Below are 14688 nucleotides of genomic sequence, written 5' to 3'. Positions count from 1 at the left end.
AAAAGAATATGGCACAGTTGTAAGTCTGCCTAGAGCAGGCCGTCCTAAAAACCGAATGACCATGCAAGAAGGGGACTAGTGAGGGAGGCCACCAAGAGACCTATGACAACTCTGGAGAAGTTACAAGCTTCAGTGGCTGAGATGGGAGAGACTGTGCAAACAACTGTTGCCCAGGTGCTTCACCAGTCGCAGCTTTATGGGAGAGTGACCAAGAGAAAGCCACTCTTGGGGAATAAAAACTCACACAATATCTCGGCTGGATTTTGCCAGAAGGCATGTGGGAGACCCTGAAGTCAGCTGGAAGAAGGTTCTATGGTCTGATGAAACCAAAATTGAGCTCTTTGGCCATCATACTAAATGCTATGTTTGACATTAGCCAAGCACTGCACATCATCAAAAACACACTAACCCTACCGTGAAACATGGTGGTGGCTGCATCATGCTGTAGGGATGCTTTACTGCAACGGGCCCTGGAAGGCTTGCGAAAGTAGAGGGTAAAATGAATGCAGCAAAATATGGGAAATCCTGGAAAAAAACCTAATGCAGTCTGCAAGAGAACTGCGACTTGGGAGACGATTTGTTTTCCAGCAAGACAATGACCCCAAGCATAGGGCTAAAGCTGCACAAGGATGCCTTAAAAACAACAAAGTTAATATTCTGGAGTGGCCAAGTTGGAGTCCAGACCTCAATCCAATTGAGAATTTATGGCTGGGCTTGAAAAGGGATGTTCACCCATGATCCCCATGCAGTCTAACAGAGCTTGAGCAGTTTTGTAAAGAAGAATGGGGCAAAATCGCAGTGTCCAGCTGTGCAAAGCTGATAGAGACCTATCTACACAGACTCAAAGCTGTAATTGCTGTCAAAGGTGCATCTACTAAATACTAACTTGAAGGGGGGTGAGTAATTATGCAATCAATTATTTTGTGTTTAATAATTGTAATAAATTTAGACCAATTTGTAGAAATTTGTTTTCACTTTGACACAAGTTTTTGCTGTTGATCAGTGTCAAAAAAGCCATATTAAATCCATTGATTCAATGTTGTAAAACAATAAAACATGAAAACTTCCAAGGGGGAGTGAAAACCTTTTATAGGCACCGTATAGGTGGCTAGGGAGCCTAAGCCTTTTGCACAGTACGGTAGTAATTTTATGTATTACATAGTCCTACTGATGGGAAAACAATTCATGATATATGTGAGTGATGATAAACCTGATTCTGATATGGGTCTCTATTGTGGACTGAGAGTGGGAAGGGGGCAGGGAGAGGGGAATCATGGTTGGGAAAAGGGGAAGGGAGAGGGGAGGGAGCAGGAAGCACAGAGAACATTCTGTAATGATCAATAAACCAATTGTTTGGAATCAAATGACCTTGTCCGAAAATGACCTTGTCCGATGTCTCAGGGCTGGGTGTGTACGCACCCACACCACCCTGTTTGAACATTAATAACATTTTGAGAGATAAAGCAGAATGCACCGGATGATACCTGTTGTCATGCACTGTGCGCCTGTAGCTTTCCTGAAATAAACTGTTCCTCAAGGTCCGGTCCGGAAAGAATGACTATTGTTTTACATTTACAAAAACCCAGTGAGAAAAGGCTGTCAAGTTCCACCTTTATCTGCCATTTTAAATGCCTGCAGCCATCAGTCACTGCACATTCTCTGGAGCTGTTACGCTTCTGCATTCTGTTACTGATTTACCTTTTTGTACCTTAGTGCATTGTGCAATGGACTGAATGCTCATTTACAGCACTGCTCACCGTGATTCAAATAGATCAACCGTGATCGAGTAGCGGAGCAGGCTTGGTGGGCTGAATAGCCTAATCTTGCTCCTGTTTTATGGTTCCTGAACTGGCATGGATAACTTCACTCACCACAGCTGATTCTGCAACCTACAGATGCTACAACATCTCATGTTCCCAGGGGTCACAGTAGCTTAGTGATTAGCGTGACACTGTTGCACTTTGGGGTACAGTCGGCCCTCCGTATCCACGGGTTTCGCATCTGCAGATCCAACCAACCGCGGATCAAAAATATTTGGGGGAAAAAAAAATTCCAGAAAGTTCCAAAAAGCAAAACTTGAATTTGCCGCGTGCTGAGCACTACGCTGAATCCACGTGAATGAGGTGATGTCTAGGCATACCCTGCTGTAGCCTCCCGCCATTTCACAGATCCTCAGTCTCTCTCCAGCACTCATTGTTTGTCTCGCGTCTCGTTCGTTTGCTATTTGTGTTCTGAGCGAGAGGAAGGAGTTTAAGGCTAGTGAGGGATGGCTGGCTGCTATGTAAAGTGCTACAGGCTCAAGAACTTAAAGATCACGGGAGAATCGGCGTCGGCTGATGCCGAGGCAGCACCAGTGTTCCCAGAAGAGCTACGATGGTTGCGTTTGTACTGAACATGTACAGACTTTTTTTCTTGTCATTACAGTATAACAACTATTTACGTAATATTTACATTGTATTAGGTATTATAAGTAATATACAGAGGATTTAAAGTGTATGGGAGGATGTGCGTAGGTTATATGCAAATACTACGCCATTTTATATAAGGGACTTGCATCTGTGGATTTTGGTATCTGCGCGGGGTCCTGGAGCCAATCCCCCGTGGATATCGAGGACGACCTTATTTGGAATTCAGAGTTCATTTCTGGCTCCATCCATGAGGAGCTTGTACGTTCTCCCCGTAATGGCATGGATTTCCTCCGAATGCTTTGGTTTCCTCCCAGACTGCTCTGTAGGTTAATAGATCATTGTAAATTGTCCCGTGATTAGGCTAGGGTTACATAAGTGGGTTGCTGGGCAATGTGGCTTGTTGGGCCAGAAGGGCCTGTTTAGAGCTGTATATCTAAATAAAATTAAATTATTCTTTTTATTTGCATAATTTTTCTTCTTACAATGGTTATTTATCAGTCACTGTTTTTAGATAGATACTTTATTGATACAAAGGACAATTCCATATTTACAAAGTAGAGACAATGCTTTCTTTTGAAACTACATACAGACTTCACACCTCCTGATTCGTATCCATCCCACAGTATCGTCTGGACTGGGATTCACAGCTTTCAGGAATGCATTGTTCCAAATTAAATCCACAATACATTTTCAAAGATCAGAAGACTGGCAGCCAAAGCCATTTGCTAAATGTAAATAACTTACACCCAAAAAAAACACTTTAACAGTAAGAATGACCTCACATAGCGCTCTTTGGAGCAGCACAGTTGTTTAGTCTATTACTAAGCCAAGATGGCATGCAGAGGGTTGGAAACATTGTCCAGAAATGCCATGATTTTCTGTAGGGTCCTTTGTTCTACCACAGCCTCCAGTGTGTCCAGTTTGACTCATAGAAACATAGAAAATAGATGCAAGAGTAGGCCATTCAGCCCTTCGAGCTTGCACCGCCATTCAGTATGATCATGGCTGATCATCCAACTCAGAACCCTGTACCAGCCTTCCTTCCATACCCCTCCGAACCCTTTAGCCACAAGGGCCATATCTCACTCCCTCTTAAGTATAGCCAATGAACTGGCCTCAACTGTTTCCTGTGGCAGAGAATTCCACAGATTCACCACTCTCTGTGTGAAGAAGTTTTTCCTAATCTCGGTCCTAAAAGGCTTCCCCTTTATCCTCAAACTGTGACCCCTCGTTCTGGACTTCCCCAACATCGGGAACAATTTTCCTGCATCTAGCCTGTCCAATCCCTTTAGGATTTTATACGTTTCAATAAGATCCCCCCTCAAACTTCTAAATTCCAACGAGTATAAGCCTAGTTCATCTAGCCTTTCATCATATGAAAGTCCTGCCATCCCAGGAATCAATCTGGTGAACCTTCTTTGTACTCCCTCTATGGCAAGGATGTCCTTCCTCAGATTAGGGGACCAAAACTGCACATAATACTCTAAGTGTGGTCTCACCAAGGCCTTGTACAACTGCAGTAGTACCTCCCTGCTCCTGTACTCGAATCCTCTTGCTATAAGTGCCAGCATACCATTTGCCTTTTTCACCGCCTGCTGTACCTGCATGCCCACTTTCAGTGACTGGTGTATAATGACACCCAGGTCTCGTTGCACCTCCCCATTTCCTAATCGACCACCATTCAGATAATCTGTTTTCCTGTTTTTGCCACCAAAGTGGATAACCTCACATTTATCCACATTAAATTACAGCTGCCATGAATTTGCCCACTCACCTAACCTATCCAAGTCACCCTGCATCCTCTTAGCATCCTCCTCACAGCTAACACTGCCGCCCAGCTTCGTGTCATCCGCAAACTTGAAGACTCCTATAACAGAGCCAGGCTTTCTCATCAGTTTATTGAGCCTGTTGGCATCACCTGTGTTGATGTCATTGCCCCAGCACACCATCACATAGAAAATTGTACTGGTGACAACAGACTGGTAGGACATTTGAAGGAGAGGCCTGCATACGCCAAAGGACTTCAGTCTCCTCAGGAAGTAGAGGCAACTCTGGCCCTTCTTGAACACAGCCTCTGTGTCTGTGCTCCACTCAAGTCTGTCATCCAGGTGCACCCCAAGCTACTTGTAGGTCCTCACCACATCCACGTCCTCACCATCAATAGTAACAGGAGCAGTGCAGGCTTAGTCTTCTTAAAGTCCATCACCATCTCTTTTGTCTTACTGATGTTCAGCTGCAGGTGATTTTGCTTGCACCACTTGACAAAGTCCTCCACCAGGGCCCTGTGTTAATGAATTTGCCTTTGATTTACTGAGCTTGCAAAGGGACAATTCACAAAGGATCTCCAAAACACACTGAAGACTGTTTATACACCTACAATCTACTAGAGTTGAAACTAGTAAGGATCACTTTTTTTTTAAACTGCAGAGGAATTGTTTTGAATATCTTGGTTGTTGTCAGTCCCCATGTAGGTGCTGAGAACCTTCTCTGAATAAGTGAGTTGCCACAAATCAGAGACCTGCCCTTTTCTGAGTGGCTCATATAGTTTCTGCTTTAATAAAGAAGCTGCAGCAAACAATCTTTTTATTATAAGTATGTTGTCTTCTTCTTTATGTGGGTGAAACTGTCTGATTGATTGTGGACTTTGGGAAGGGGAAGTTGGGGGGAACACACACCAGTTCTCATCGATGGGTCGACAATGGAAAGGCTGAGCAGTTTCAAGTTCCTGGATGTCAGTATATCTGAGGGTCTTTCCTGGGCCCAGCATATTGATGCAATTGTGAAAAATGCATGTCAGTGGCTATATTTCAATAGGAGTTTGAGGAGGTTTGGTATTTCACCCAAGACTCTAGCAAATTTCTACAGATGTACTGTGGGGAGCATCTTGACTGGTTGAGTCACCGTCTGGTGTGGAGGTACCAATGAACAGGATTGGGGAAAGCTGCAGAGGGATGTAAGCTGAGCCAGTCCATCATGGGCACTGGCCTCCCCACCTCTGAGTACATCTTCAAAAGGTGATGGCTCAAGAAGGCAGCATCCATCCTGAAGGACACTCACCATCCAGGCCATGTGATCTACTCATTTCAAGGCACAGGAGCTTGAAGATGCATTTTCAACGTTTCCCTTTCCACCATCAGATTTCTGAACGGTCCATGAACACTATTTTGCAGTCTTTTTGCACTAATTTTTATATATTCTTGTTTATAATGATTTTATGTATTGCACTGTACTGCTGCTGCAAAACAACAAATTTCACAACAGTGATAATAAACCCGTTTCGGCCCAAAATGTCGACTGTACTCTTTTCCATAGGTGCTGCCTGGCCTGCTGAGTTCCTCCAGCATTTTGTGTGTGTGTTGCTCAGGTTTCCAGCATCTGCAGCTTTTCCCTTGTTTGTAATAAACCTGATTCTGATTCTGTGGGTTGTTCGTAGTATAGAAAAGTGTGTATCTACATTTAAGAACAATTTTTTTTTATATATAAGAGTTAGGCAAGTCTAATTACATCAAGCATCGCAGCATTGCTCGATGTTGTGTGAACCCTCGTGCACCTCATTCACCAGCTCTTCAGCGCCTTTCAGAAAACCTTGGAGCTCTTCATCAACTCCGCAGCTTCTGTCTCCTGCGTGGCGGCAGCTGTTCGACTGCCATACAGACTAAGTCATCAAGAGATGATACCCCTTTCTGATTGCTGAGCAGCAAGGTAGTAGCATCTGGAATAAATTGGGAGTATTCCTATTGACCCAGCCAGATTACACTGTCAAAGTCAGAATCAAGTTTGTCATCTGCATAAATACATGTATGCGCAGGTGCAATGAATAACTTAGGGGTGCTAGAAAGTTTGTGAACCCTGTAGAATTTTCTGTATTTCTGCATAAATATGACCTAAAATATGATCAGATCTTCATGCAAGTCCTAGGATAAAGAGAACCCAATTAAATAAATAACACAAAAAATTATAGTCGTTCATTCATTTATTGAGAAAAATGATCCAATATTACGTGCATTTGTTGGAAAAAGTATGTGAACCTTTGCTTTCAGTAACTGGTGTGACCTTGTACAGCAAAAAATTCAACCAAACATTTCTGGTAACTTGATCAGTCCTGCACACCGACTTGGAGGAATTTTAGGCCATTCCTTCTTACAAAACTGCTTCAACTCTGGGATGTTAGTGGGCATCCCATAGTTGCTTTAGGTCATTCCACAGCATTTCTTTAGGATTAAGGTCGGACTGTGACTCGGCCATTCCAAAACACAATTTTTCTTCTTTTTAAAGCATTCTGTTGTTCATTTACTCATGTCTTTCGGATCATTGTCTTGTTGCATTACCCAACTTTTAAGCTTCAGGTGACAGACTCCTATCCTGATAGTCTCCTGCCAGATGTCTTGATACAATGTTGAATTCATTGTCCCTTCAACAATTTTAGGTGTCCAGGTCCTGAGGCAGCAAAGCAGCCCCAAACCATGAGGCTCCTTTCACCATGCTTCACAGTTGGGATGAAGTTTTGGTATTGGTGAGCAGTGCCCTTTTTTCCTCCAGACATTGCAAAATACATTTCTGCCTAAAAATTCAACTTTTGTCTTATCTGTCCACAGAACATTGTCCCAGAGGCACGTAGAACATCCAGATGGTCTTTTGCAAACTTGAGTCATGCAGTATTTTTTTTGGAGAGCAGTGGTATCCTTCCATGAACACCATTCTTGTTCAGTGTTTTTTTTATATAGTGGACACATGAAGAGAGACTTTAGCAAGCTTCTGAGATTCTGTGGGGTGCCGACTCCTAGGGAGAGTAGCAACAGTACTGAGTTTCCTCCATTTGTAGACAGTTTCTCTTACTGTGGACTGATGAACACTCAGGTCTTTAGAAATACTTTTGTAGCCTTTTCCAGCTTCATGCATCTCTACAATTCTTCTTCTGAAAGTTGTTTTGATCAAGGCTTGGTGCAGATGAACAGATCTTTCTTGAGAAGAGCAGACTCCATCAGTAACCTGACCTTGCCTTTTTTTATAGGGCAGGGCACTTCTACAACCCACACCTCCAATCTCATCTCATTGATTGGAACACCTGACTCCAAATAGTATTTGTAGAAGGCATTTTCCCAGAGATTCACACACTTTCCAATGGGTACATATAATATTGGGCCATTTTTGTCAAATAAATGAACAAGTTTGTGTTATTTATCTAACTGAGTTTTCTTTATCTCGTTTTAGGACTTGCACGAAGATCTGACCACATTTTAGATCATCTATACAGAAATAGAGGAAATTGTGCAGGGTTCACAAACTTTCCAGCACAACTGTAACTGCAGCAGCATCACAGGCAAATAGTTTTGCAGACGTTTTGGAGGAACCTAATCTGACATGAGTATAGTGCACATACTATATACTACACCTACTATATAGTAGATAGAACAGGAGGGCTCTACAACCAGTTGTTTAAACTGCCTAATACATCACTGGCAGCAGGCATCCTGATATCATGGATTTACTGTATATACAGAAATCATCATAATTATCTGCCGTGTCATAGGACATGGGTGATCAATGTCTTTGACCATGATTGTTCTTGATAAATATATCTACAGAAGTGGTTTGCCTTCTGGGCAGTATCTTTACAAGATGGAGGGGACCCCAGCCACTATCAGTACTCCGCAGAGATTCTCTGCCTGGCATCAGTGGTCACATAACCAAGACTTGTCATATGCACCAGCTGCTCATATGACCATCCACCACCTGCTCCCATGGGTTCACTTGACTCTGATATTTGGAGGGGGGGGGGGTTGTCTGAGTAAGCTACTACATCTTGCCGAAGGGTGACCTGCGGGAAGGAGCGCCTTACACCTCCTTTGGTAGAGATGACTATCCACCCGTCACCCTATATAGAAGGTGCTGGATGAAGGGGAACAGTTTCATGAAGGATCCAACCCACTCTGCTCATGGACTGCTTGTCCTGCTCCCATCAGAGAAGAGCATCCACGTCAGAACCACCAAACTCCTAGAGAGTTACTTCCCCCAAGCCATCAGGCTGATCAACTCCTCCACCCATTAACCCACACAGCGCTCCACCACTCCCTCCCACTACATCCACACCAGCCACTGTCAGCGTTGCATTAAGTTCAGATACTCTTGCACTTAGAACACTTTATGTGCATGCAATTAGTCTATGTATATAAACTTAATCTTACAGTACTGTGCAGAAGTCTCAAGCACATATATAAAGCTAGGGTGCCTGAGACCTTTGCACAGTGTTGTTGTAATTTTATGCATTGCATTGCTGCAAAAAAAGAAATGTGGCATATGAGAGTTCAGCGGTTCCGTTTAATATCAGAGATTACAACCTGAAATTCTTACCCTTCACGGACACTCACATAACATAAGAAACCCCCAAAGAACAAATGACAGAAAAATGTTAGAACCTCAAAGCCCCTCCCTATGTACCAGCAGCAGCAACGCATCAACCCTCCCTCCTCCTCCTCCCACTACCCCTTCCTGCCTCAGCAAAAGCATCAGCAATTATTATTATTATTATTATTATATCTCCTTAGCAATTGATTCCCTACGTGGAGGATGAAAGTACGAAACACGAAGATCACAGCTTGGCAAATCAATTCCGTTTAGCAAATGAAGAGAGGCGAGAGATTGTCGAGGTAAATAAGGTACAGAAACATTTTTGAACATTTTATTAAACTATATATTTAATTGTTTAATACTTATGAATGAAGTCAGATGGATCGTGCACTCAGTGGCCTCTGTTTTTGGATATAGGACTGGAAGCCGGTGTGGCCATCCACTGCCAGCTTCGACGTGTCGTGCATTGAGAGTTTTGATGTGTCGTGCATTAAGAGATGTGCTTCTGTATAGTACTGTTGTAACGTGTGGTTATTTGATTCACTGTCAGCTTCAACCAGTCTGGCCGTTCTCCCCTGAGCTCAAGTTTATTGCGGGAATACTCAATATAATCTTTAGAATAGTAACCATAACAGAATCAATGAAAGACCGCACCATCTTGGATGTTCAACCAGAGTGCAGAAGACAACAAACACTGCAAATACAAAAAGAAAGAATGATAATAAATAAATCAGCAATAAATATTGAAAACGTGAGATGAAGAGCCCTTGAAAATGAGTCCATTGGTTGTGGGAACATTTCAGTGGTGGGGCAGGTGAAGTTGAGGAAAGTTATCCCCTTTGGTTCAACAGCCTGATGATGGTTGAAGAGCTGGAACTGTTCCTGAACCTGGTGGAGCGAGTCTTGAGGTTCCTGTGCCACCTTCCTGATGAACTTTCTCATTAACAAGGTGTTTTCGCCCCCAGAATTGTGGCTCATTGGATTTTTCTTTTGTTTCTCACACCTTTTTCTGTAAACTCTGGAAACTGTTGTGCAAGAAAATCCCAGGAGGTCCTGAGGTACTTCACCCGGCACCAACAGACATTCCACAGTCAAAGTCATTTAAATCACATTTCTTCCTCATTCTAATGCTTGGTCTGAGCAGCAACTGAACCTCTTGACCACGTCTGCATGCCTTTTATGCACTGAGTTGCTGCCACATAATTGGCTGATGAGATATTGCCTTAACGTACAGGTGTACCTAATAAAGTGGCCAGTGGCTGTAATTTGCTGAGAAGTTTTATGCTCAATAAAATCATGACAGGAGCAGTGGGAAAAGGAATACTGCTACACTGTGAATGCTCAGAGTTTCCTTATAAAAACCAAAGCCATGGATTATTTGAATTCAGCAATGCATCATAACAGTCTTCTGTGAAGCATACTCTCCCATTGCAGCATTTTGCAGCCAAGCTGTGCAGTAATTTGAGATCATGGGTCTGAGCTTGTAGCCAGCAGAAATATAAATAGCAAGGGAGAATTCATCCTGTTAATCTGGGCTGGATTCCAGAAATAGAGGAAAATATACTGTCCCACCTGCTTCCTTTTAACTGGTGTGGTTAAAGTTTATTATGGGGCCTACAAATGGAAGGTGGGTTGTGGGAGATTACCCTTTGTTCAGAGTTTTATGGGGGGAGGGAGTAAAATCTTCTTTGATGTGTTTTACATTCTGCTTTTGCTAAAATCCTTAAATTGAATCTCCCACCACTTCAGCTGTTCCGGGACATTACTAATGAGAAGCAGCCTTTCTGTTCTGCAGCTGGAAAGAGAGACAGTTCAAATGACACTGTTGACACATTTCAATAATAAAGCTGACTTATTTTTCTAAACCCAAGCCACCAACAAATTTTTTGAGCTTCTCTTCGGGAGGACTTTCCATTAGACTAAACCGTCGAGAAGAAGCTGTTAAACTTCAGTCCTGGGCCTGTCCTTGCCGGAGTTCTAAAGAATGGGGAGGAGGGGAGAAGATGGCAGCGCGACACAGCACACGCGGCCTCTCCGGTGAATGATATCTGTAATCTGTGAAGTAGGGGACCGTGCACAATCCTGATTTGATGGAGACGGACGTGACAGTACGGAAGAACATCTGGAGAAACTCCTGAAATGCCCGCTTCGCTGCCGCTGCTACTGTGTGGTAACCGGAATCTCTGGAGCAGAAGGCCTGGAATCCTCGGCTTTGTTTGTTTTGGCGGCCGGGGCTAGGTTGAAGGCGCTCGGCAAAGGATGGCGCTCGGGAGGCTGTATCGGAGGGGCTGTTCGGAGTCTGGAAGTTTTCAGATGGACGGACTCAGTGTCGGCCGTGGTCGGCTGCTTCCAAGGCATCGGCAGTTGTCGGTGCCTTGGAGGTTTATGGCAGGGAGTTTCTCCCTTTTGCCACCTGCTATCGGGGACTCGGGAGTCGATCGGGACTTGAGACATTTTTTTACCGTGCCCATGGTCTGTTCTTTATCGGAGGGCATAGTCCTCTGGTGAAAAATGATATTGTATCCTTTAAATAGGGGCCGTGGACAATTCTGATTTGATGGAGATGGACGTGAAAGCACAGAGAAACATCTGGAGAAATTTCTGAAACGCTCATTCGCTGCTGTCGTTACTGCGTGGTCGGGAATCTTCCGGAGGGAAGGCCTCAAAATCCCCGGCTTTGCCTGCTGTTGGCGACCGAGATTGAGGTCGAATCGTTCGGACAGAGATGGCGCTCAGTACTCGGTGTCAGAGAGCTGATTCGGAGGCTCGAAGTTTTCGGATGACTCAGAGACGGATTGTGGTCGGGCATGGCAGGAAGAGTTTTTCTTCCTTCTCCCGTCTGCGTGAGATGTGGGACATTTGAGAGACTTTGAACTTTTTACTGTGTTCATGGACTTCTTCATCAAGTTATGGTATTGTTGCACTGTTGTAACTATATGTTATAATTATGTGGTTATGTCAGTTTTTTCAGTCTTGGTCTGTCCTGTGTTTTGTGATATCACACTGGAGGAAACATTGTATCATTTCTTAATGCATGCATTACTAAATGACAATAAAAGAGGACTGCGTGTCTTCATAATCTTAAAAAAAAATGACGGTATTGTTTGCACTGCTGTAACTATATGTTATAATGATGTGGTTCTGTCAATGTTAGTCTTTGGTCTGTCTTGTTTTCTGTTATATCAGTCTGGAGGAACATTGTATCATTCCTTAATGCATGTATGCATTTCTAAATGACAATAAAAGAGGACTGAGTGTTCTCATAATCTAATCTCATTGAAACCTATTAAATATGAAAAGGTTTAGATGGAGTCGAAGTGGAGAAGATGTTCCCTATCGTGGGGGTGTCCAAGACCAGAGGACACAGCCTCAGGTAGAAGGACATCCCTTTAGAACAGAGATGAGGAGGAGTTTCTTTAGCCAGACAGTGGTGAATCTGTGGAATTCATTGCCACGGATGTGAGGGCCAAGTCATTGGGAATATTTAAAGGGGAGTTTGATTAATAAGAATGTGAAAGGTTATGGGGAGAAGGCAGGAGAATGGGGTTGAGAGAGAGTAAATCAGCCATGGAGGAGACGTGATGGGCTGAATGGCCTAATTTGCTCCTAATGGTCTAAACTCTGAACTTGTTCTGGCAACAAAATTTGACGGGCGAAAGGTGTGATATGCCCACTGAGCACATTAAGCCTCATGTTAGAGGGAGGTCTGAGACAGGACGGCACAGTAGCATAGACAGGATAGAATGGGATAGCAGCGTTTGGCACAACACTTCACAGCCAGCGATCAGGGTTCAATTCCCGCTGCTGTCTGTAAGGCGTTTCTCCCTTCTCATTGTGGGATTCCTTTGGGTGCTCTGGTTTTCCCCTGTATTGCAAAGACGTATGGGTTAGGGTTAGTATGTTGTGGGGCATGCTATTATGGTGACACTTGTGGGATGTCCCCCCAGAGCAATGCTCGGCCAGAATTGGTCATTGACGTAAACGACGCATTTAACTGCATGTTTCGATGTACATGTGACAAATAAAGCTAATCTTTAAATCTACTCTTTGAGAAGAAAACTTTCCCATCAACCACCTCTGGGGGGGGGGGGAAGAACTAGTCTCTTTTCAAAAATGCAGACTAACCCTAAAACATACAGATATGTCTTTCCTTCTACTACTGTGGCAATTCATTCAGGTGAAAATGGATGTAGGGGTGATTTCTTTAGCCAGAAGGTGGCGAATCTGTGGAATTCATTTCCATAGATGGCTGTGGAGGCCAAGTCATTGGGTATATTTAAAGCAGAAGTTCATAGGTTCGTGATTACTCAGCGTGAAGGCAGAAGAATGGGGTTGAGAGGGATAATAAATCAGTTACGATGGAATGGTGGAGCAGACTCAATGGGCCAAATGGCCTAATTCTGCTCCTATGTCTTATTGGTATAGATTTTTCAATCTCCTGATCTAATTTTAGAAACATAGAAAACCTACAGCACAAAACAGACCTTTCGGCCCACAATACCGTGTTGAACATGTCCTTACTTTAGAAATTGCTAGGGTTACCCATAGCCCTCTATTTTTCTAAGCTCCATGTACCTATCCAGGAGTTTCTTAAAAGACCCTATTTGTATCCTCCTTCACCACAGTCGCTGACAGCCCATTCCACATGATCACCACTCTCTGTGTAAAAGAAAAACTTACCCCTGACATCCCCTCTGTACCTACTTCCAAGCCCCTTAAAGCTGTACTCTCTCGTGTTAGCCAATTTTGTATAAAATGTTTAACTTAGCAATGCTTATCTTGGGGATTGTTCTTCCCACAGTTTGTAGGTGAAGGTGCCAGAGATGTTTTTCTCCAAGAATTTAGTATTTTTCATATCTGTTGTGATGGAATTGATAGCTTGTTGGTTTTTGAAATTTGTGGATAACTTTGGTCTTGCATGCATCATCTCCCATAACGTAAAGGTGTGTGGAATTCTTAACGTGCAGAATATCACATTTCACCTGCCTGTACACAAAGAAAATCGCAAGAAGTCTGACAGTAATAGAAAACAAGTAAGAGAGAATTTATTGAAAATACTGATACAGATTATATTCTGCTTCATTCATCCGAGAATGTCATGAGATTACTCTCAAGTATAAATTGAATCTTCTTACTTCGTCGAAGTGAAATTTGTGAAACCTTGGTGAGGTCTTTTCATCAGCTCCTAAATTGCTTTAAGTACATGTGAAATGCTGAGCGTCTTTTGTATCGCTAAGCAATAGGAATCCGCTGTATTTACTTATTGAGATCCTAAAGACTGCCGTGATTTCACAAGACGTTTTAAGTTGTGCTGAAGAAACCATTACAAATTTTCTATCTTAAATGCATTTCCATAACTTTGCTGACTTGCAAGCCAGGTCTGTAAATTCACGATTGCATGAAATGTTGGATATGTCGTTAATTTTCATGGCGTGATGTAACTTGCTGTTCTGTACCTTCTTGAAAGAGAATTATAGTGCTGGGCCTGAAACTTCACGGGTGAGTGCTTGTAAGCTACGTAGTTTCTGAATTGCCAAGAATTTGTCCAACTCATTCCAAGAAATGTTCCAAATTGTAGTTGGAACTTTAGGCTTCCAACCTTGAAAATGCTAAAGTTTGAGAATGCCTTTAGGAAGGATGCACGGCAGCGCTTCTGCTCCCTTAGAAGTTTACGAAGGTTTGGTATGACATCTAATACTTAGAGAAACTTCTGTAGATGTGTAGTGGAGAGTATATTGACTGGTTGCATCACAGCCTGGTATGGAAACACCAATGCCCTTGACCGGAAAGTACTACAAAAAAAAAAGTAGCGGATATGACCCAGTTCATCTCGGGTAAAGCCCTCCCCACCATTCAGCACATCTACGTGGAAAGCTGTCGTGACTAAACAGCATCCATCATCGGGGACCCCCAATACCCAGGCCATGCTGTC

At 43.2% G+C, this 14688-nt stretch overlaps 1 protein-coding gene across 4 annotated transcripts in view; it reads left to right on the top strand.

Annotated features, from left to right (window-relative positions):
• Window positions 1-14688, top strand: part of LOC140195036 (mediator of RNA polymerase II transcription subunit 30-like) — a 137899-nt gene that overhangs the window by 80183 nt on the left and 43028 nt on the right. For 3 of the 4 annotated variants that reach the window (XR_011885345.1, XM_072252642.1, XM_072252628.1), the window contains exon 4: window positions 8954-9064. Coding sequence is in view for 3 of the 4 variants with exons in the window: in XM_072252642.1 (XP_072108743.1) it covers window positions 8954-9064 (111 nt within the window). In the remaining variant the exon portion in view is untranslated. The remainder of the gene's footprint in view (window positions 1-8953; window positions 9065-14688) is intronic. The other variant, XM_072252651.1, reaches the window with a different exon arrangement.

The sequence above is a fragment of the Mobula birostris genome, chromosome 1 (assembly GCF_030028105.1).
Source record: "Mobula birostris isolate sMobBir1 chromosome 1, sMobBir1.hap1, whole genome shotgun sequence".
Lineage (NCBI taxonomy): Eukaryota > Metazoa > Chordata > Chondrichthyes > Myliobatiformes > Myliobatidae > Mobula > Mobula birostris.
The sequence above is the reverse complement of the archived record's forward strand: the minus strand, read 5'-3'. Positions and strand labels throughout refer to the sequence as shown.